At 37.8% G+C, this 23,657-nt stretch overlaps 1 protein-coding gene across 1 annotated transcript in view; it reads right to left on the reverse strand.

Annotated features, from left to right (window-relative positions):
* Positions 1 to 2,919: 2,919 nt before the first annotated feature.
* Positions 2,920 to 23,657, reverse strand: part of LOC131778988 (uncharacterized) — a 39,272-nt gene continuing 18,534 nt past the window's right edge. Inside the window, exons 23-44 of the mRNA XM_066158893.1 lie at positions 23,413 to 23,582; positions 22,914 to 23,051; positions 22,434 to 22,500; positions 21,753 to 21,852; positions 20,970 to 21,077; positions 20,424 to 20,499; positions 19,939 to 20,028; positions 14,774 to 14,840; positions 14,125 to 14,307; positions 13,215 to 13,532; positions 12,330 to 12,533; positions 11,715 to 11,873; positions 10,334 to 10,554; positions 9,382 to 9,713; positions 8,668 to 8,859; positions 8,074 to 8,229; positions 7,003 to 7,301; positions 6,092 to 6,262; positions 5,817 to 6,008; positions 4,429 to 4,501; positions 3,711 to 3,853; positions 2,920 to 2,947 (exon numbers count right to left, since the gene is read on the reverse strand). Coding sequence (XP_066014990.1) covers positions 2,931 to 2,947; positions 3,711 to 3,853; positions 4,429 to 4,501; positions 5,817 to 6,008; positions 6,092 to 6,262; positions 7,003 to 7,301; positions 8,074 to 8,229; positions 8,668 to 8,859; positions 9,382 to 9,713; positions 10,334 to 10,554; positions 11,715 to 11,873; positions 12,330 to 12,533; positions 13,215 to 13,532; positions 14,125 to 14,307; positions 14,774 to 14,840; positions 19,939 to 20,028; positions 20,424 to 20,499; positions 20,970 to 21,077; positions 21,753 to 21,852; positions 22,434 to 22,500; positions 22,914 to 23,051; positions 23,413 to 23,582 — 3,476 coding nt within the window. The 3' untranslated portion in view covers positions 2,920 to 2,930. The remainder of the gene's footprint in view (positions 2,948 to 3,710; positions 3,854 to 4,428; positions 4,502 to 5,816; positions 6,009 to 6,091; positions 6,263 to 7,002; positions 7,302 to 8,073; positions 8,230 to 8,667; positions 8,860 to 9,381; positions 9,714 to 10,333; positions 10,555 to 11,714; positions 11,874 to 12,329; positions 12,534 to 13,214; positions 13,533 to 14,124; positions 14,308 to 14,773; positions 14,841 to 19,938; positions 20,029 to 20,423; positions 20,500 to 20,969; positions 21,078 to 21,752; positions 21,853 to 22,433; positions 22,501 to 22,913; positions 23,052 to 23,412; positions 23,583 to 23,657) is intronic.

Consider the following 23,657-nt stretch of genomic DNA (forward strand, 5'->3'; position numbering starts at 1 on the left):
AAGTTGTTTTAGTCAACGAGCATGTTGCACTCAGATGACAACAAACAGAAATGGCAGAGAAAGATGCTCTCTTATTTACACAAGAGTAGAACTTCCTTAATCTGTTTACACATGATGGCTCTAAATACAGCTGTACTCTAATAATGAAGATGAGTTCAACTGAACGTTGTCTTTCCGTGCTGCCTACTAAAAAAATTGCTCCTGAATAAAATATGGTTCCAGTTAGTTAATATAGTTAAAATTGGGAAATCAAGTTTTATGGTTAAGTGAGCAATAGGTGTTTTGATTCTCTAAGGCCAATCAATACTTTTGGCTAAACCCTTTAACTCTCATGAGTGACCAAGACAGAATTTCTCCTTACAATATCAACACAGAATCAAGCAGATAAGTGAGGAGAATAAAGAACAAAACTCAATTAGGGGACTACAAGCCCAAATTCTCCCAACTGATATCATAAATATTTGATGGCAGACAGTAAGGAGAATTACTTATGAGATCTTGGGAGTTAAAAGGTTCAAATACAAAGGAGTTGCAATAACTTGAAATTACCAACCTTATTACCTCAATTTGATCACTCAAGTACTGCGTGAGGCCAGCCCATACAGGACTTGCATACTCCAAGACAGATCTGATGATGCTACAGTAGACTAAGATAAGCTGCCCATCAGTTAAACCACACTTCTTAAGAGCACGTATTGCATATAACCTCTTGTTTCCTTTCTTTACAATATGAAATACATGCTCGCTCCACGTTAAGTTATCTGATAAGTGTACCCCCAACAACTTGTTACAGGAAACCTTTTCTAGTATAGAATTACCAACAGCTAAAGGGGGTGGCGAAAACGGGCAAAAACTGGGGAGAGTTGAGAGTTTCTGCTTTTTAAATTTGTTATGCCCAACAGGAATCCTTTACATCTTTAATAAAGTCTACGAATCCTTCCTTAATCTTTCTTGCCATAAGTAATTAAAAATCGCAAAAGGGAGGGGTAGTGAGGATTCCCGAGCACAGCAACATCATAAAGATAATAAGAAAAAACACCGAATCATCACACAAAAAGGCTGCAAAACACCGACACGATCAATACCGCAACATGCTTTTTACTGCGGCCATGCATAATTACAAACACGATTGGACACTTAATGGAGAACCAAGCTGAAACCCAGACTGCATATTAGCATCCTCTGTGGAAAGCTCGATTAGATTATCCGGGTACGGTCGTATTGAACTTCAGCCAGTCGCCAACAAGAGTAAGCGATTCAAAAGGGAGACTCAGAAACCGTGTCTATCTACGCGATGGAATAACTTTGTCACCAGTATTACAACATACAAAAATTAAGGCTCTGCAACTACATATGCTTTGTTGAGTCACCACTGTATCTAACACCAATGGAAGGAATGGCGATTGATGCACACATACACTGTTCTTGTTAAAGCACTTAGGTATTGTGGAGCTAGAAATGTTAAAGTAAGCTCTTATGTTTCCAAGTGTTCGTGACGTGTTGCAAAGCTGAAAGGAACCCTTTTCCCTCAAAAATCTTTACAAATTCAATAATACGTTGGCCAGTCGTTCTTAAAGAACAGGTAGCGAACAATTACACTTTCTTAATTCTTCCTTTATTTTTTGAACAACACTCCATAACTCGCGGAACGAAACAAAAAAAGGAGGCCACAACCCGTGCGGATTCGGGAGTATTGGACAGCACTCCCTGTTGTTTTTCATGGATTTTTGGTTGTGTGCGATGCATCGCTATGTAGTTTTCTTGTTTTTTTTTTATTTTTAATTTTTTTCGGTTTGGTCAACTTCGAGCAACAAGCGGAACGAAAACATTGTCGTGTTGATATTTCACGCGAAGTGTAGAGGATGTTTAAAATGAGGAGGTGAGTGAAACGTTTTGATCTAGTACAAATTTAACGAAGGTATAATTTTTTTTATGTATATCCACAAGAATAACTTAAGTTTCAAGGATATCAGTATACTTGTGTAGAACGTGATAAATCTACTCCATTTGAATTATGAATTTTTTTTAATTTGTAGTTGTTGATACCCTGCTCTTTCTGCTTCTGCTGCTTTCAGTTCTGCTTCCCCTGTAGTTAGTGGCTTTATACTTTTCACAAAGCATCAAACTTATTTTCTGTTCAGGTGATGATTTCTTCAGAGATTATATGACAGTTTTATGACTTCTCTAAGAATGATGTGCTAGCTGTGAATACCAAAGTGAAACCAACCCATTGCTTCATTTACTTCCTAACCGACTTCCCACCTTTTCTCCGTTGGTGTCAGTGTAAGAGACGTAAAAATTACTTTTCTCTCCAAATATGATGACAAATTAAGGTTCTATTTTTCATTCAAGATTTTTTCAAAAAAAAAATTGGGTTCCTATGATTGGATTTATTTTCTCTGGAAAGGCCATTTCAATACACGTTAAAATGAAATGTTTTGGACCTTATTGCTGTAAATGTCTGTTTAATTTTCACGGCGCAAAATCTGCTCGAGATAAAACTTCGATTGATGTGTGCATGAGTATAAGTGGAATGTGCAAAAGATTTGTTATACAACGATTATCGACAGGCGTTTAGAGAAAGTGCCCTGCGTAACAATTTTTACCCACCCCTTCGCTAATATTTCAACTGAGCGTTTCGCCATCTCATGCAACGTTTCTATGGCTTTGTGTTGTCATTCCCAGTTTCCTACCGCACCAGAAGACAAAGGCGCAGTCGTTTTTCAGCTCTCTCAAAATGGACCACAATGGCTTATTAAGAGTAGGTATGACTTGCTGTAACAATTTTTTTGCTTCAGCAAAATCAATATTCATACAGCAAACAATGCAACTTAAGCCTTTATTATCTATCTTCAAGTTTGCCGCAGCTTTCACGGCTATTGGTATGATATAAGCATGATAATATAAGTACGCCAATTCCGCACTGGAATTCAGGCAGTTGGTACACCTGCAAGAAAAATAAAAAACGAACACTTATCAGAATTTTTCGGACGTCAATGCTATCCGCGGCTAGTGTAAAACTGCAATCCACACAGTCACGTGTTCTTTCTTGCACTTTTGGCCCGTCTCGTGTATTCACTTGGTGCGTTCCTATTGGCTCCTTGCTCTATTCTCCTTTATTCTAATTGCATATTGTGATGTTTTTGGTTTGGCGACACTCATATTAAAAGCGCTCTTAAACGTATCCAATTTTCTCTTTCTTCCAATCTTAGCGTCGTAAGTTCGGTAAAATTGTTTTTCATATCTATTTGACATGGTGTGATGCTACTCTGGTTTAAAGATTTAATGAATGTAACCGAGAAGTTACAATTCATAGATCCAACCAACGCTTCGAAAGTCCTGTCTGGTGCCTTTATCAGGAGTGAAAACTCGTATCCCTTAACATTCCGCACAGGAGATCGAAATCTCAAACTCGATGGAAACAGATTATATTAATTGCATCGGTGATTGAAATACAAATGACAGTGATACTTAGCAATGTAGACTCTGATGTTCGCGAGCCGGTTGACCCTTATAATACCAGTTTGACAATATTTTTCTCGCAAATAAGATATATTAAAGTTCACAAGACAACCAGGTGGACAATCAGACATGATTTGATGCTACTCTGCCTTAAAAATGTTTATGAATGTAACAGGGAAGTTACAATTCATAGACCAACGTTTCGACACTCTAGTACCTTCATCAGGGGTCACTGAAATTTGTCTTACCAAGTTCAAAGAAGTTGAGCTTCAATCTTTCTTCGCCACACCCTGGCCAGTACAACAAGTGCACTCCCTCCCCAGGCCATCCACCGTTTGGATGAACACAGAAATCGTTCTTCAAATTCTTCAGGTTATTGTGTGTCGGCAACCTAAAGTGACCAAAAAACTATGCATGAGTAAACCATTATTCTCCACGAAAAGAGATATACTTTAACTGGAATATCAATAAATAAAACCGATTTGACGATTTCGTCACGTCATTTTTCCGAGATATGTCATGAACATAAAAGTGGTTTGCCTTGTGTAGGAAAAGACCTGTAAAGAATTTGGTGTTGTCGGTATGAAAATGCTTGGAATGCTATTTAGGTTTTTAAAGAGAAACGTGCAACTTCCTGATACATATTGGAAAGCAGATGACTCGAGGCGTTGATAAATAGTGTAATTGGAAGAGAAAGAATTAGCACGAATGGAATAATATGAATTTTGTTAAAATATGAGGCAGAAATTGTCTCTATGAATTACCACGAGAGGAATAGCATGAATTAGGTTAAAATATGAGGCAAAATTTGTCATGTGAATTATCACGAGAGGGATAGTATGAATTAGCTTTAAATATGAGGTAAAAGTTTCCATATGAGTTATCACGAAGGGAATTGTATGAACTAGAATAAATATGAGGCAAAAATTATGTCATTAGGTAACAGCCTTTGTATCTACAACATACCTGACATGCCTTGAAATGCTCAGATCGCATTTATCCTTTAACATAAGTTTCTTCCAATTGGTAGGGTTATTGTCTGCCAAAAATAAGAGGGAAAAAACCGACAAACAAAGTTCAAGTCTCAAAAAATGGATTGTGTGTGACGAACTTACGAATCTGGGTTCAAATTTTTCAAGAAGTTTCCATCGAGACAAACGATCTTCGACAAAAGAATTTTTTCACTGGAAATTTTAATATCTCATTCCCGAGAGATGTTGGTACACGAGCAAAGTGATCTATTCCTGAAAAGGGAGAATTTTAATGGGTCAAGCCTGGAAAGGGGAATAACACCTTCGGAATGTTGGTGTTAATATAGGTAATCACATGATTTCGAGTGCAATTTGGAATAAAGACGAGCCCGTGGGGCGAGTGCAATTTGTGGTCTTTGAAAAAATTAACAAGTGCTTGTTTATTCCAAATTGCACGAGAAAAATCATGTGATTACATATTAATAATATACATGGAAAAATTCGAGATGGCTTATCAAAATTAAGCATATGCAAAGGGCGCGCATCAAGTGCAAAAATAATTTATTCAAACCGTACGTTCGGTCAAAACAACAACGTACGATCAAAAGAATAATATGCAATGATATCTTCACATCTTTAAGGCGCAAAAGAGTTCAAAGTCCGGCTAAACAGTTCAAGGAATTTTTCAGTCTGTGTCCGAATCACTTTCGATGAAATGGAATCGTCGTTTCCGAGGTTTAACCATGTTTGTTTCTAATTTCGGTGTTGGATCGCTCGAGCAAAATGTTAAGCTAGGTCGGCTCGTAATTTTCGATTTCCTTGGCAATTCCATTCCCTAAACACCACTTTTTCCAAACCGAAAACTAAGAAGCAGTGCTTTTTACAGTATTTTCGTTGCTTGAGCTGTTTCTCAGTGGCGGTGGCGAAAGAAAACCTACTTAAAACGCCGGCCATTGTTTCGCTCGCAAATTTTCACATTTTCAAATTTTGTTGCGACATCCAAGGCTTGCATTTGATTGCCTATCTGTGAGTTTCTTTGATTATTGACCAATCAGAATGTCTGATTTGTTAATTTCTTTGCACTGAATTAACCCTCTTCTGCACTGAATTAACACTCTACTGCACTGAATTAACACTTTACTGCACTGAATTACCTGAAAACTGCATTTATCTTAACCAATCAGAACTGAGAAATTTTTCCATGTATATTATCAACTGAGAAAATGTTAGGGTATCACTGCTAAAATTTTGCTGTTAATCGTAGCCCTTAAAAAACATAAAAAAAAACAACGAATATAGTCAATAAGAATTCAGATACCGTTCATAAATGTTACCAAAAACAACAAAATGCAGTGTAGAAAGTAAAAAAAACAAAACTGTTACCTTGTGGACAAACTACCTTCTTGCTGCACTTATGATAAATAACTCCATCCTGGTCGAGAACAAAAATCTGATCGGTTGCATTACAAACCGTGCCTTCCTTTTTGGTAAAGATGAGATAACTGCCGTCAGGAGGGGAACAACCTCCTTTATTTGGGGCCACACAGAAGTCACCGTAACTTCGTATTCCGCTCTCTAAAGAAGCACATCAAACAGTCACTTCAATGTACCTAGCTTGGTCAATACGCTATCAGGTATAATCAGGTATAATCACTTACCAGGGCAAGACATGCAGTCTCTTTCATGCATTTTCTGAATGCTTGGATCACACAGTTTTCCACCACAACGTCGTTTGGGGTTTGTGCATGTTCTGTACCTTCGCTGCTTACCAGGCTCGCACAATTTGTCACAGTTTCCCCATTCACCCCACTCGGTTAGTCCGCCATCCACTGAATGCCAAAACAAATGTTCAACAAATACAATGGGATAGAAGAAATAATTTTCAAACAAAAATGAAGATCTTAAGAAATCCAAAAACTTATTTCACGAAGATTATTATTGCATTTGTAATTAGCACATGACTCTAAAAAGATAAAAAAAGGCTTACCAATACCTAAAGACTAGCTAGGCGCAATCCTCTTCACTTATCTCGTTAATCAGGCTAAAGTGTTTGTATGGAAAATTTCTCGCCTGCACGTCGCGGGTTCGGTGTTTAAGATCTAGATTCAACATTGTTTCCGTTCAAAAATTTGCTTAGTGTTTTTTATGAGAGCAAGCAAAGCCCGGATGTCTTGATCTCGGTTTTTGATTCCAAGGTCTCTGTAAACAGGCTTACATTGTCACTATTAGGAAATACTTAACCCCGCTTGCTATAGAGGGTCTCGCCTTGTTAATCTTGGCTATCGATTGCGGGCTGAAATTCCTCATACGACCTGTGACTGGGGTAAAATTGCCTCTTGCTACACCTAACTGACATTTCCTATAACAACAGAAGAAAAAATTCGCCTCGCTATTCGGGCCAGCTGGTGAGCCGGTCACAAAAGGGGAGATCTAAGAACCCAAGCAGAACCACATAAGCAAAACAAAATTGTAAAATGTAGAAACAGTGTGGAGTAGTGATTGTTCATACCGAACTGGCCCAGTTTGCTGTACTTAAATTTAGGGTAATTCCCTGCGTTTACGTCAATACCTGGTTTTCTCTCCTCGTCACAATCATCCTCATTTAACCAGTACCAGATCACTCCTGGATTTTGCATTCCCCCATACCCAATCCAATCGGACGGATACCGGTCCGAGCCTCCCCAAATGATCGAACCCGACGGGTAGTAGGTCGTGCTGCTGGATGTGGTCAGCAGAGCCTTTTTCTCAGTTCCTTTGGCGTCAAACCACGGCATTCTCTTGTTTAACGACTTCCACCAGGAAAACTTCCAATCGTCAAATTTCGTCGTTAATTCGACGTTGGTTTGCGAATTATCCGATGCCATGAAGCTTCAATAAGCACAGAAAATCGAACTAGTAAGCGTGTGAGTGAATGAGCGAGCGAGCGGGTGGGTGGGTGTATGCGTGCGTTCAAGCGTTCGCGTACTTACGGGCACATGAGTGAGTGGTCGAGTAAGTGAGTTCAGAGATCAATTAATTAAACCATTAAAGGCTCTTTACGAATCACGTAACAGATTAATGAATAACCGAACAAATGAATCAGTTGATTTCACTTTGTAACTCCGCCTGAAGGCTGTCCAACGACGCTATCATAAGCCACAATAACCAGATGTATCCCGCCTACAGTACTCGTATATTGTACACTACACATTATTTTGTTTAATGCAGCACCTTTTTTTCAAGCAGAACGTTGCTGCAGCCGTCGCGAGTGACAGAGCTTAACAATCATGACTATCATATGTAAACTTGCTGTAGAATACGTTGGGTCATCCTGGATGTGAAGTAATGTGAATTTTAAAATATTTGACTAAAGTTTTACAGTCACCACCAATGGTAGAGTAAAGCTATCAACAAGTGAGTTATTTCGAATAATGTAAAGAACGATTTTAAAACATCCATTTTCCAAGACGTACCCTCATTTTATCGGGAGAAAAGAAAGCCTTATTCAAATTATGCATCTACAAAACGCGCACCTCGATTCTTGCTACATTCAGTTATTAGCTAGTTTACTTTAACCACTGATCTTGTAAACTGCGGATGGAATAAAGTTATGATCTTTATCTTAGAGTAAGAATCATCATTCTCTTTCCTGTTTTCCTACCTGTAAGATGTAGGAGCTTCAAAAATCCCTCCCCAGTGGCGTCTAGAATGAGCATCCAACATGTACTGGAATGTGCCATTGTTGTTCAGGCTTTTAATACTGTCTGCTAAGTCTAGGATGGAGTAGTCTCGATTCAGTCCTGGATGAAGGACATTTCTAGAAATGACAGAAATATTTATCAACAAACCGTGATCGCTTTAATAACTATTCACATAACTTTACTTTCTCAATAGGGCAACGTCCTTACACAAACCCGGCTAAACACATTTTAAAACGTATCTTTTTTTGGGACTGGACACAGCATTAAAACGCAATCGTTAATATTTATTATGTAAATAGTTTGAAAACTAAACAAAAAATGTCTTGCTATTATCATCATAATTTTCATTTTTTTGTCATTAGTATTATTAATACTATAACCAACATTGTCTTATAATTATTATTATCAGTCTTGTTATTATTTCAACTTTTTGTGATCGAAGAGCATTTCCACATGCCCTTCGACGAACTCTATCGCATCACGTGACCAAGTCACTTTTGGCTTTAGCCTTTCATATCATTGGTTGAGGAGGGGCAAATGTTATCCATTACTACCTGTGAGGGACCTGTGCTCGAGTCCAGTTATTGTTAGCACTCGTCACAATAAGAGTGAAAGCTCCTTTTGCTGTTGTCATATCACAGTAGACCGGGAGGTACTGGGTGTCACTGGTTTTTACCAGTTGAAAACTATCGTCATACTTGATACCAGCTCTCACTCCATGTAATTTCAAATCGTTACAAGATAGCCTGTTGAAAGAGGAACGAGTCTAAATTATAGAAGTGAAAGAATCAAAGGTGAAAAACTTAAAGGTGCACAACTCGTGCACCTTTAACAAAGGCAATTAAGTTTTACAAAAGTCATCGTTTGCAAAGGTAAATCTGCGCCCACGGTAATTTGGTGTTTCATCAAGATACAAACGTTTTTGCCAATGCTGAAGATCTACTTGTTTCACAAAGCAATGGTTTGCTATTCTTCCAGAGAAATTAGGGAAATTACATATTAATATCTAATCTTATGGCAAAAGCCTTTTCCAACAAGAAATAAATAAATAACTATTATACTGAACAGTGGATATGACGTGATACTTATATCTGTCCTTGATAAAGTTAAAAATTCGAATTTCACCTTGTCAAGTGAAATTGCTAGAATGACTGGCAAAAAAGAGTGTACGTTTATACCACGGCCACCGCCTTAACTTACGACATATGCTGCTCAAAATAATTTTCAAATGACTATCTGGACGTAGAAAAAAAAAATCTGAAGTTCACCTAGCACCCTCTCTCATCCAGTATCGAACAACATTCGGTTTTGGCTTCTCTGGCTCCAGATACGAGGCAGAGCTAGCGCCACTGTTATATGCCAAAGACCCTGATGAGTCATTCACAGTTGCTGCACTGCTTAATAAAAGATCGTTAGATAATCCCAGTCTGGGCATGCGCTTTCCCAAGTTGCTGTTCTCATCCCACGAGTCGAATTTCTTCACGATTTTTACTTTGGTTTGTTTGTCGCTCGTGGATAGGAATGTATAGTCACGTGGTGCTTCCCAGATCCCTCCCCAGCGGTTGTTGCCGTCTGCCTCAATTCGGTATTGAAAGAATTCCTGCTTGACGACAAGGCAATACAAACGTAAGTGTCAATAGAAAGTATTGCATTTCCATGATCTAAATATGGCGGAAAACGCGAGGGACTAAGGCAAAGCTAAAGCAATCATGAATAAAGGGAGTAAAAGCTGTTGGATGATTTCGTATGGGCACCAACTTGGCGGAAAACGCGAGTGACTGGGGCAAAGCTAAAGCGATCATCAATAAAGGGGGTAAATTTCTTGAGAAATGGTGGAGCTGCATCTGTTGGGGAGTATAACAAGATAATTTGGTTTTATTGACTCAGTTGATAAAGCCAAATCATAAAGCAATTATGGATTTCTTGCGACAAATATTTGAAAATTGCTCTATAGTGCATCCTGGGTTACTTGCAACAATCACTCTACAATTGTTCTTTGATCGGACCTCCATGGGAAATATCAACGTCTTTAAATCCATATATCAATTCAAAAGCGACATTGGCCCACGAGGGGGAAAGAAGTTGGATGATTTCGTATGGGCACCAATTTGTAGGGAAACATTATCATTTATTTTCCCTCAACAAATATACTGAACATGTCCTCGAAAATCACCCCTCGATCCCTAAGAAGTCAAACTCATCTCATTGCGATGGATTCACCTGAGCTTTGTCAAAGTCCTTTATGGCGTCTGCAAGCCCCAGTATGGAATAGTCATCTTGTAAAGAAGGCTTGTTTGAGTTTCTTTCTTTGATACTGTCTTTGTCCCACCCGCTGTGGGTCTTACTCGTCACGAGTAGCGTCCAGGGCCCTCCCTCAGTCGTAAAGTCGCAATACGTTTTAACTTCATGCTGTCCAGGAGGTTTGATCGCGAAAACTCCATCTGAAAAAGAAAGAAACAAACAAAATTCACGGTTACACTTAACTCGGAAAACTAATCAGCCACGCGCTTCGAATGCCATCCTGAGCCCTACCTAGGATCGCCTTAAGACGGACTCCCGACGAACGACGAAAGAAAAGCTGTCTTAGGGAAACTTGGAGGAGAATCGTTGAAAGGGGATATAAGGGATGTAGGCTGGACGTGGGGTCACCTTAACTAGCAGGCAACCGACAAAAATTAGTGGCGTTAAACATTTTTATCGAAATCAAATTTTTCGACTAAAATACTATTGTGGCTTTCTCATAGCTCGAAGACAAATTTAGGTGGTCACAACTCATCATAGCCATTGTGGCCGTGCCTTACTCATGTTAACACAACAGGGCTCTGAGATCAATTTTTTTCATAAAATAAATTTTTATATCTGGCAATCATAAAATGGTTGCCAGATGTAAAATTTCCTGAAAAAAAAGGAAAAAGGATATGACACTCCGTGTTACTTCAAAATGCGATGTATTTTACTCTGGTAATCATTATAGGAGACCCACCCGACATCTCAAGGCTTGGTACTCGACCAACCAAGAGATGAACCGTTTATACAATTTTATTCTAGGCACACATTTATATCACTTTAACATGGATAGTTACTTTACTCACTTTCAAGGACAAATCTAGTCGTGAAAATGTTTTCCTATTCTTTATGGTGAATGAAACAATCACGGCTTATTAGGATGTGAAACAAAAAGTCTTTCACTGAATTTCTCCCTGAATTGTTTTAAAATCAGTCAAAGTATTTTCAGCCAAAGCGTTTCTTTGACGCGCAATTAACTGTCGACTGTTTCTATTCACTCAGGCGCTTTTAGAATAGCTGATGTAGCTATAACCTTCAAAAGAATCTCAACAGCTGATCAGAGCGAAAGTAAATATCAAAACCGGGCAATGAAGAGTAAAATCTAAACATAAGCTCCTGAAGCGGCCCCAAAGGTAAATGTGTGAACGTCGTTAATTAAAAATTAAAATCCTTTTGCCCTTGCAAGATTACAGAGAAAATTAAAGCACAACCAATGTAATCAAACATTTCTTCTGACACTGAACAAAGAACTATTCCAATAATTTTGAGTTATTGGATTAAACAACTCAGCCTGGTAAACCATACCCAGACTTACTTGACACGGGGTTTGTCAGGAGCCCTCTGAAGTATACTTCTTTACATGAGCTAGGAGTTTCATGAGGTCCCTCTCTCATCCAGTACCAGATATATGATGGCCGACGCTCCTGCAGGTGACCGATTATCCATGGAGCGGGGTGGTATTCCATATCGCCCGCTAGAAAAATATATCAACTATCAAATCATTATCCGAAATAAATGTTTCGAAAGGATCCGATGAGAAAGCACACACTTTATCTGCTCCTTTTTCCTCAAGACCAACACTGCACTTCATTTCAGGTGATTTTTACCCGAAGTAAAACATGGGAAACTTTCGTTAAAAACTTTGTTACAAAAACATTGGCTGTGGGAATGTTTTCCTTCGAAAAAATTGTAAAATATATGTTATTAGAATTTTCAAACCATAAAAAAATAACTTAGACGACTGACAGGAAGACTGCATGTAGAAGGATAAATATATATTTCATCAGGCTTTCCTTGTCACCTCAATGATTACCTCGAAAATCAAAATTTAATAAAAGAAACTTTATTTTCTTCGCCTTCGGTATTTTTTAAAGAGTGCGTGGGAAGTTTATTGCTTGTTAATTATGTTATAATAGTAAAGGCTATTCACCTGTTATTGTCCCCCACCAATGTCGCTGAGCATCCTGGGATGTAGTTAACTTGGCATCAGAAATCCACGGCATTCTTTGTTCAATCCCATAGTCTGAATATTCCCAATTGTCAAACTTCTTGACCAGCTCAATATCCGTTTGTTTGTTGTTGTCAGCTGTGAACGTAAAAACTCTGGGCGCCTTCCAGATACCTCCCCAGCGACCTAAAAAATAAACCACCTTTCTTCAGATTCATTCCAAGGCTGACGATGATTTAGATTCACATTCTGTTTAATGGTCATCTGAAAGTGTCCTCGTGCATAAAACTCCACCGAAACACAAATAAACGTGTTAACTGTAAAAGAGTACGAAGAGCCACTACGGTGTCAAGTGATGTGAAGTTTGCCTTTACATTTGAAGACGTATGGGCTTTGTAACCAACAAATGAAGGAAAAATGGGAAGGGGCGGATGGAGCCCTTTTTTGGTTCGTTTAAATCTTTTACCCTTTTTGGAAAAATCTAACTTTACTTAGCAAGAATGTGATGTGCTCTACCGGAAAAGAATTTAGTGTGAGTTATGAAAATTTTGGCGACATAGTATCCTCCATGTTGGTGAACACGACAATAATTGTGTTCCTCAATGCTTAACTTAAAAAAAAAGGTTAATAAGCAAATTAAAAAAGAGCAAGCAATTGCATTTCGTGCAATTGTTTTCTCTTTGTTAGTATATTCCCCTGCAATGTTTTTATTGAAACAATTACCTGGCGATTCAAAAAAAAAAACACACGACTTCTGACTTTCATGTTGACCACACTTTGTTATTGCGGCTACGGAAACTCGCTTCGCTAGCAACCCCTGCCCTGCCCGTTTGAAAGGGAACAAGGTTCCTTTATATAATGAATTACCTCGGCTCTGAGCCTCTAATCGATATTCAAACGTAGAGCCAGCTACTTTGATATTATCTTTAATACTGTCTGCATACTGCAGGATGGAGTAATCATCAGTCAACTTTGGAGAGTTCACGTTTCGTAATTTTACATTCTGTGCCGTCCAGCTGTTAGTATGACTGGTAACCAATAGTGTCCATCCTCCACCGTCACGCGACATATCACAGTATGCCATGACTGGCTGGGAACCAGTGGGGTTAATCTTGTAGACGGCATCAGGATAGTTGTGATTCCTTTCTTCGCCAACTTGTTGTAGGTGACGGCATGATATCACCTCTGAGTAGCAAGTACAAAAATTTACAATTAGTATAATTTCGCCATTGGTAAAGTTTTTGCTATATTTTTCTATTGGAATGAAAACAGGGGGAGACGTGATGTAGCCGCTGCTAATGAAAGAATAATTATCCGAACGACTCGGTAAATGGCACCAATAAGTCAGATCTCTTCTTATATAAAAGCAAAAAGTGAAGAGTTTGAGCCAATTGAACTCCAGAAGGTCAGGATCTTTCACAACTTGTTGAGCCGATCATTTTTTTTCATTCTCTGTTTTAGAAAAGGCATAATACGATACGTGTGAAAAGGATTAGAAATTTGCACTTGAACAAACTTGTTCCCGTGATTCCCCCTTCTATTTCGGCACATTCCCCTTTGTAGCACTATTTTTTTATATAAGAAAATTTACTATTCCATTTCTCTTGTAAAATGCAACAAGAATAACACTAAAAAATTGCGACACAGGTTTTAAGAATATTTTCTAGCCTCACAGAGTAATTGCTCCTTTTTTCAGTTCATTTACGAGAGGACTAGTTAAATCAAAGTACAGAAAAAAGGAAGTAACAGAAAGTTTTAAAAGTAGATTTAAATTCACTTGGACAACTCTGGGTATTGCAATCCTCTGTCTCGTGTCGTTTTTCAGAGCAGTCAGCCCCTCCATGTAGAGGAAATGGATTGTCACAGAAGCGATGTCTTTTTCTCTTTCCACCATCACAGAGCTTGTCACAAACAGTCCATGAGGACCAATCACCCCACGCTCCATTTCGAGGCACCAGAGCTGGAATGAAACAGTTTAATAAATGCAAGCATTACAAGTGAGACTGTGATAAACAAAACCTTAGCACAAAGTATACAATTGTCAACCAATTTTTTTTTATTTTGTGCCATCTTTCAAGGTATTTTTAAAAACTATCGATTGTAGAAAATTTAGAAGAATACAAAAACATATTCTTGTTATTATCATCGGGAATCCTTGGAATATGCTTAATTCAGCAAAACAGAAGGAGAAATGAATCTATCACATGAATTATAAATTACTTCTGAAACGGCAAACTGACTGATAATATCAGTAACAAAATCAACGACAAAAAAACAGAATGTCTCATCAAGAATGCTAAGTTCTCCAGTTTAGTATTATCAGTACACAGATTAAACATAATTAAATTACACTTTGTTTATCATGAGTGGAAAACCCAACCTAAACTTTCCAATTTTGTCATTCGAAACCTGTTTTAACCTTTTACCTGATGCACAACCGTCCTTCGAATCAAATCCTCCCTCACAATGACATACCTTTTTGTTTGTGCAAACCTAAAGAAATAATGAATGCACATCAAACACGACATGAAAATCCTGCAAAAAAAAGGTATTTCTACACAGCACTTGGGGTAAGAAATAGCGCTTTTACTTTGTTAGTAGTTGTTTTTCAACAGCTCTGATTGGTGCAATTCGATCCTTACTGTTTAACTCTGATTTGCTCCCTCGGCGGTTCCCTCGCTGTCCGTGGTCGGACTTCGACGGTCGACTTCGAACATTAATTATCTGTTTTATTATTGGATTTGATTTTATCAGGAGTTTTATAAACAAACAATTAAACACTTTTCACTTTAAACAGTTGCTGATACACACATGATGTCTGAGTTTCTACGTTTTGCTTGAAATTGAACAAAGAATTTTCTGAAACCAAAGTAACATTATTTTGAGAATCGAGCATAATTGGAGCATTTTTTTTTGACGTAAAGTAATAATAATAATAATAAGGACTTTATTTATAGAGGGGGACACGTAACAGCTGAAAAGCTGACAAACATGTGGCCCTCTAACTAGATTATACAGCATTACAAAATAATACTAATAAATAGATAAATATACAAATAATTACAAAATTCTATGATAGAAATAGCAGGATATATTAAAAATATTCAGAAAGATAAAATTAATTTATAAAAAATTAAAATTAGATAATGTGCTATTGCTTAATATTGTTTCAAAGTTGTCCAGGTTTCTATATGAGCTTATAAAATACTTTTTCACAGCTGTTTTGAATAGTTTTATACTAGGCTTATTTTTGATATTATGGGGAAGGCTGTTCCATAACTTAACTGCGTCAACACTGAATGCCTTGCCACCATCGTTATTTCTTAGGTATTTGGGACACACTAAATTTAAATTGCCATGTCTAGTAGACCTATTGTGTACAGAACTGTTCGTCTTGAGCAAGTCTCTGATGTAAATCGGAACATCGCCTTTAAGGCTCTTAAAAATCATTGTACACTTATTTAGTTTGATTTCATCAAAAAAAGGCAACCAGCCTAGTTTACTAAAGTTTATAACACTTCTAGAATAAGAGTCAACTCCAAGAATTACTCGGGCAGCCCTTTTCTGTAACCTTAGGAGACAGTGGAGTTCTTTAGCGTCGCAGATATTCCAAACCATGCTCCCATACATAAGGACGGGTTTAATCAAGGCGTTATAGTATAAGAGTCTTTCTTTTATTGGAAGGTATCTCTTTATCTTCTTCAATAAACCAATACGCTGAGAAAGCTTGGCCTTTAGACTAGAAATGTGGTCGCTAAATGTAAGATCTTGATCGAGTGTTACACCAAGCAATTTATAAGAAGTTACTTGTTCTATTTCGGCCCCATCAAGGGTTATTGACAGGTGATTGCCATCCGCTAATGATGAATGTAGCCTCTTTCCGGTGATAAGTAATGCATTGGTTTTAACGGCGTTTAGGACCATCCCATTTTCGCTAGACCATTTACTTAATTTATCCATGTATTCTTGAAGACGTCGTTCCAATTCCAAAGGTGCATTATCGATATTAGCGCTGGCTTTAAATGTGGTGTCATCCGCGTAAGCATGAATAGTTGAGTCCGATCCAACAGCTTCGGGAAGATCATTGACGAAAATTAAAAACAGTAGAGGTCCTAATATGCTACCTTGAGGAACTCCATTGGTTAGCGTAAGTTGTGACGAAGTCGAGTTATTTACAGTAACACACTGTTTGCGATTGAGTAGATAGCTCTGCAATAGCTTTACAACATTATCTGGAAATCTATATGATCTTAACTTTACCAGGAGAATGTCATGATTGATCAAGTCGAATGCCTTGCTATAGTCCACAAAAACTAAGCCGCTGACGTTGTTCTTATCAAGGTCAAGAAGGACTTGGTCCAGAAGAAACAACAAAGCAGTATCCGTGGAGTGGTTTTTACGGAACCCTGATTGGAAGCGGTATAAAAGTGAATTTTCTGTTAAGTAGGTGTTCACAGCATTGAAGATGTGTCTTTCAAAGACTTTAGAAAGAATAGGCAAAATGCTAATAGGACGATAGTTTTGAATATCTTGCTTGTTTCCTTGATTCTTGAAAAGAGGTTTAACCTTTGCTATTTTCCATTGTGAGGGAAATGTACAAGTTTCAATACAGTGATTTATAATTTTAGCTATGGAGCATGATATTTCAGGAGCTGCAATCCTTAGAACTCTGGCACCAAGCCCATCGATTCCCGTGGCTTTGTGTGTAGGTATACTTAGAAGATAATCGTTAACCTCACTAGGAGTTATTTGCGGAATAAGATTTTCAATTTGACTGTTAGATTTGTCTGGTGGACCAGGAAGAGCATCATAATGAGCATAGGAATTTCCAGGAGCATAAAATGCCAGTTTTAGCAGCATAATCGGGAAAGGCCTTAATTCTTTAATTATTGGATAGATAAACCATCAAACTGAGCCTAGGAACACCACTTAGACAAAATAAAAAATAAATAAACATGTTTGTGACACTTGACTCGGCGGGAAGTCTTTATGCAAATCTCATAAAGGACGTGACTTTAAAGTGATCGCAAATGGGAGGATATTGTTAGGAAAAAATGTTTCTCACTTTTGAAGGCGAATTGATGGGGGCAATAAATTGACAACAGGTATAACACAGACAAATGCATCTGCTCCATTGTATGGTAGGTTACAACAACTTTCAACTTCTTTATCAGCACTCAGCATTCTTTTCTCCTCCACGGCATTTTTTGGGAATTTTCTCATTTTTGTTACCCTACATGAGGACTCTTCCCTGCATCCACTTTCCAAACTGTTCTATCGTTGTCTAGCAACAACCGATCTGTTAGTCGGTTTTTAATTCATCCCCTCAGTGTTACTCATTGGATGTCCTCGCTTCGTGAGAAATGGAGAATTTGTCGATACACATTTTTTGCATGGTATTTAACTGGCTATATCTTATGCTCAGTATCCTTAATGACGATGACAGCTATAAGCGTGGACAGACTTCTCGCCTTGCTGTTGAGACTGATGTACAGACAAGTCGTGGCTTTAAGGCGCATTTATATCGTCATAGCCACCTTTTGGATTATATCTGGAGTCGCTACTTTAAGTAGTCTTTTTGACTACACTGTAACCTTTTGGTTTGACTGTGTCAATACGACAATTTCCCTGACAATCTAATGGTTTCGCACGCAAAGATTTTCCGGGGTCTTCGTAGTCATAGCGCCCAAATTCAAGAACGTGTTCCGCAACAGCCAAGCCAAACAAATAAACTGAACATGGCGCGATACAGGAAGGCAGTGTACAGTGCATTGTGGGTGCAATTAGCATTAGTTGTTTGTTATTTATCGTATGGTACACTGGTTATTGTGCTGAGTTTAAAGAAAACCAATTCATCAAATTTCATCTTCACTTGGGGAATAGCGCCAATATTAGTGTCCTTTAACTTAACATAAAACTCATTCCTGTACTGCTGGAAGATTAGTGAAGTAAGACAAGCAGTAAAGCAGACAGTCAGAGAAGCGCTATGTTTTATACCGATTTAGTTAGTCCTCGAGTTATTCAATATTGGGTTCTTTAATATAGCTAGTGCGATAAACTCTTCAATTTTACTCCCCGGATAAGAAGAAGCTTTGTCAAATCCGATAGTGAACCAAACAATGAATATTAAATCAGAGCTGGTGATTAAATTCGTGTAATCAAATTCAATTGTCCTAGCGTTCTTCATCTCCTTATTGTGAACCTTTATAATGTCAGCAGGTAAGTGTCTTTAAAAATTAAAAAAAAAAACTTCGTGACAGTTCGTAGAAATATTCGTTGATGCGTAAGCGAGAAAATGTAAAAAAAAAAAGATCGTGATGCCCTGCTAAGTTGTTTATATATCGAGGTTTTCTGTGGCTTGTTGTAAATATAATTAGAAAGTAAAGATTATTTACACGCTTGCATTCATCAATCCGTTTTTTAAACAAACTGAGACGAGATCTTTTAAAGCATTACAAAAGTGGCGGAGGAGATTGGAATTTTCGTTGAGCAGCTGAGGTTCTATACAAATAAATAAATTCGAGAAACGTTGGCGGAAAAAAAATTAAAACATTGCATGCAACTATGCGGTAATCAAATAACTTTAATAAGTAAATAATATAATTTATCAACACACGATGCCTCGTCCTTACAATGACGTTTTCTCAGATTTCCCTAAAATCCTGAGGTCAAGCCGGAACCATTACCTAAACACTACCCCCAATACATTTCGAGGATGTCCCATGCACTTGTACGCTTTCTTCCAAAAACCTTTCTCGTTGTATTCAACAGCCGTCTTATAATAGCTTATCACAATCCAAAAGCTTTAAAAACATTTTTACAATCAATGCATAACAATGCATATTAAAATATTAAATAAGGACTAACCAACTCAAACAAAGCACTAATTGAATGCCTTCCCAAAAAGAAATGTTGAAGGTTTTTCTCTGAATATATTCAAACTAGGAATAGATTGAGTTGAACACGGGAGAAAATTACAAAGTCGAGGTGGGCAGAACTTCCAAAATATTGCTGGTTGTCACCTTTGGGGACGCCAATAGAATACCAAAGTCATGGTTGCGCCATAGATTATACTTGGGCGGAAGTGTAAGATATACAAATAAGATTACTGAAATATTCAAAATGTCACAAAATTGGAGAACAACTTTATACAAATAAAAATGCCTTTGAGAGAATTACTCACTCGGATAGAAAAATTCAAAGGAGACAAGAATGATTACATCGAGACAATTGTGGCTAATGATTTGTATCTATATGTATGGATACTTTATTGACCGCGCCCCCAATAGAGGTTTTCAGGGGCCAATACAAACAAATTGCAAACAAACAATATGAATGAACAAAGCGTTTTATAAAATCCCAATTGGCAGGGGCAGAGCAGTTGGCTATATTCAAAGTGCAGCCAAAGATTGAACCCTAATCACACGAGAACAAATCAAGGGAGTATCAGGATAAAAGGCTTGAACGCGGGAACACCAAATTACAAATTCAGCACCCTAATTACTCAGTCACACTGCTTCTGACGATTCAGAGGATCAACATGAATTACAAACAAAGAACTTGAAAAACTCACCCTAAAACATAGACTTACCCCTCTTCCCCCGCACTCCTTGTTGTTCATCACTGGACACTTTCCGAAGTTGAGGGAATCAAACGTCTGACACTGGTTATCTACACACATCTGCAACGAAATGCGTTGAAGTTCTTGCCGTCTTTGACTCGTCAAAACTCGGAAAACAAGGTTTAATTTACTAGGTGAGATCTCTTTTCAGTAATTCTTTCGTATAAAAAATTCCTCTTTTTTAAATTTCAGTTGTGGCGTAAACGGCCCTTGAAGTGTCACATAGAAGATAACTCGCGCAAGTATCTGCAGTTTCAAAATCATTCTATACATTTCAAATTAATTTTCAATTAAAATTTCAGAATTTGAGTGTTAAAGTAAAAAATGCTCCCTTACTAGTAATTCGCTATCTTCTCATCATTTTTTCTACCCGACAACGAAGTGATATTGTAATGATAAATTATTAATGAGTGGATCGTTCTGCAAGCGGATAGGGCTAAGTTTTATAGTGGTACCTTATCATCTCCGCATTTTGTCCCTTCTCTGACCATTCCCTCACCAATGTCATCTATGGACTTCAAGGTTGCAGCACTGTGGGAAGAAAGAACGCATCAGGTTGGTTAATTTTCATGGGAATCTGTGCTGTACCGCCCTGGAATGGAACCCTCAGGGGTAGAGAGGTAGAGACCGTCTAAAGTGGTCCTAGAAGCCCCGTGTGAAAGAAAAGCTCGCTAACGAGAATATCAGGTGGAAGGAGGCAAAGGGAACCGCCAAACAATAGACTTCGGCGGAGGTTCATAGTTGAAACCCTTGCCCTACACCCTATAGGTATGGTGTCTCCAACCACGAAAAATTTTGATATTTTTTAATAGATAATTTACCACCGTAGCATTATACAGTGCTTTCTCTTAATAATTCTTACGGCCTGGTTTTTCCTTAAAACACTGTTCAAGATCTCTAAACTTAGTATAAACACATCAGTTGATTGTTGTTTAATCTTTAAGAACATGTTTACTTACTAGTGCTTTTTTCTGCAACAGGAAAGTGAGTGAAAGTAATACCTGCATTGTTTTCCATTATCCATACTGATCTTAGTGTAAGTCCATCCGTAGTCCACAACAGGTTTATCTCTGCTGTCTTCACATTGCAGTTGACCGCATAACACGTTTCTGATAAAACGAAAAAAAGAAATGGAAAACTGATATCTGACGTCTACAAAATGTGTATTTCATTTTCAAATATCTCTGGTTGCTTCAAAACCATTTCTTTTTACCTCCAGATAAAATTTAAAGAAACACAAGCACGTCGATATTAGGAATTTTGCAGCGTTTGCGTACAGAATACCTTGGAGGCTCTTGATACATACAGTAATTTCGTTTCCTTCATCTCTATAACCATTACCATTTATAGTATATATTGCTGAATGTTCAGTCTTTCGGTCTCTGGTCGCTATTAAAAAATTCATAACCTTAGTAACCTGAGTGGACAGCTGCCCTTATAAACGTCCTGAAACACAAATTTTGTGGGTACTGTTTCGCAGGTTGCCCTGATCAGTTATAAGAAAGATAAATGATTGTGGCCTTAAACCTTTGATCCCTTCGGGTGATTAGCATCTGATTTATCCATAAAATATCACCTTGAATCAAACATTAAGGTCATGAGAATAGATAAAAGATCCTCAACTAAAGAAGGTCTTGATTGTTATACGAATTCTCCTTGTCAGCCCCTCAGGAAACGTATAGAGGATGGTATAGAGAATGAGCGTACTGATGTTAGCGTTTAAGGCTTAATTCCTAAGAAAGATTTAAAATCAGATCTTTTTTCATAATACTCTGGTCTTGTACCTCGCAGCGCATGATACATTTCTGAGTGGATCACATGTACCATATCCATCCGCTTTAGTGTTCAGTATGTTATAACATCTTTCGTCGGCATTTTTGGCGGCTGGAAAATTAACAGAAAAGTGAAAACGATAGAAGTGCTAGAAGCTCAGCTCTGAGAAGGTAAATGTTTTTTTCATGAGTTTAAATAAAAAAAACCACTTAAATACCTTCCTGAATAATTAAAGATGAAAGTGTTTAAGGGATTATCAATTTGAGTTGTTGATCTGATACATTCAATATGTAAGGGAATCAAATTTTGCATAGATATGACAAATAAATCTTACTCGATGGTTTAACGCATAAAATGTGCGGATATTATGCGAACAATGAGCAAAATTTCCAATCATATTTATCTTCAACCATCGAATGCCTGCGGCCTTATCTAAGCGTCTTGTCGATCACATAAGGCGCGTTGTTTATTCAAAATTCTAGCTTAAAAGGCGACAGAAAATGTCTCATTTTGGTTCTGTGCGGTCTTTTTCTGCTCCACTTTCTATCCATATTTTTACCCTGTTCTACAGTGTACGTAGTGCCGTTGCACATCTTGTGCATTCCAAAAGTAGAATGATGTTAAAGTGGTAAAACATATAAATGGTAAAATGGCGTAGTGGTGCAATAATAAATACATTCATTTCAACGTACTGGCTCCCCACAGATCCTTGCACTGAGTTTCGTGAATTTCGCTGCATTTTCCTTGATAGCAATGCGACTAATTAAAACAAAGAAAAGTTGTTTCAGTCGACGAGCATGTTGCACTCAGATGATAACAAACAGAAATGGTGGAGAAAGATGCTCTGTTATTGACACAAGCGTACAACTTCATTAGTCTATTTACACATAATGGCTCTGGAAAGCTTTTCTTAAAAGGAGCACTTGTGCGCTACCTTCTATTGCCGTGAAACTTATGAATGACATTTTCGAAAGAAAAATTTCAGGGCTAGGATTTCTCTTCATTAAATCATTTACAATTTCCTTGTTTCCTAACCAATTCTTCTATACGAGCGAATATCGTCCTTACTTCTTATTGAATCATTTATAAGATTACAGTAAAACTCCATGAAAACTTGATAATGTAAAGGCTAAAGGCGCCTTTAAAATCACCATTTAAAATAATTTCCATACATTGGAGTGTTGTTTGTCTCCACTCTCTGAATAACCCGTCCACCGCTGACCATCATCACTGTAGTACAAGAAGAAGCCAGTCACCCAGTCGTACCAGTTTCCACGTCCCTGTATCAAGATTTTGTTCACCGTTCGTAGCTAAAATATGAAAAATAAGCCAAAAATTACTGAACATCGATATTTGATTGCACTTTCCGGTAACTTGTCAGAGTCAGAAATGCAGACGAAGAAAATCCGTTGAGACTAACGTTATTTCCGAGTTTAAACTTTACTCAAATCACTTACAGCGTCAAACACATCGAGAATGTGGCTTGATACTGTAAAGCGCACGTGTTTTCTCTCGTTCCTTTAGCTTTCGATTATTGTCAACCTCCTTTTTAAGGATGCACTTCGCAACGTTCCGCTATTTTTATTTGCACCAGACTAAACTGACGTGATGTCTTTCAAAAAGCCTTTAAAACAGAAATTACATGATCAGATAAATTAAAATTGAGGGTACCTGTCCAAGATCAATCTGTATGTACTCGTCTCTTTTCTTCTCTTTGGCACACCAGTACTTTCCGTTATGCAGCCTGCCATAATGTGGGAGATCTGCTGGTCTGTATGAAGACGCAGTAATTTGGCTGTCTTTGATATCACCGCTCTGCATTCCAAGAGGGTTTATACATTCTATATATGAGAGATACATTATTGCACCAGTGATGTTTGAGCACATTTCGATTGAGTTTCGCTAAAACAAATCCT

Source organism: Pocillopora verrucosa, chromosome 12, assembly GCF_036669915.1.
Source record: "Pocillopora verrucosa isolate sample1 chromosome 12, ASM3666991v2, whole genome shotgun sequence".
Taxonomy (NCBI): Eukaryota; Metazoa; Cnidaria; class Anthozoa; order Scleractinia; family Pocilloporidae; genus Pocillopora; species Pocillopora verrucosa.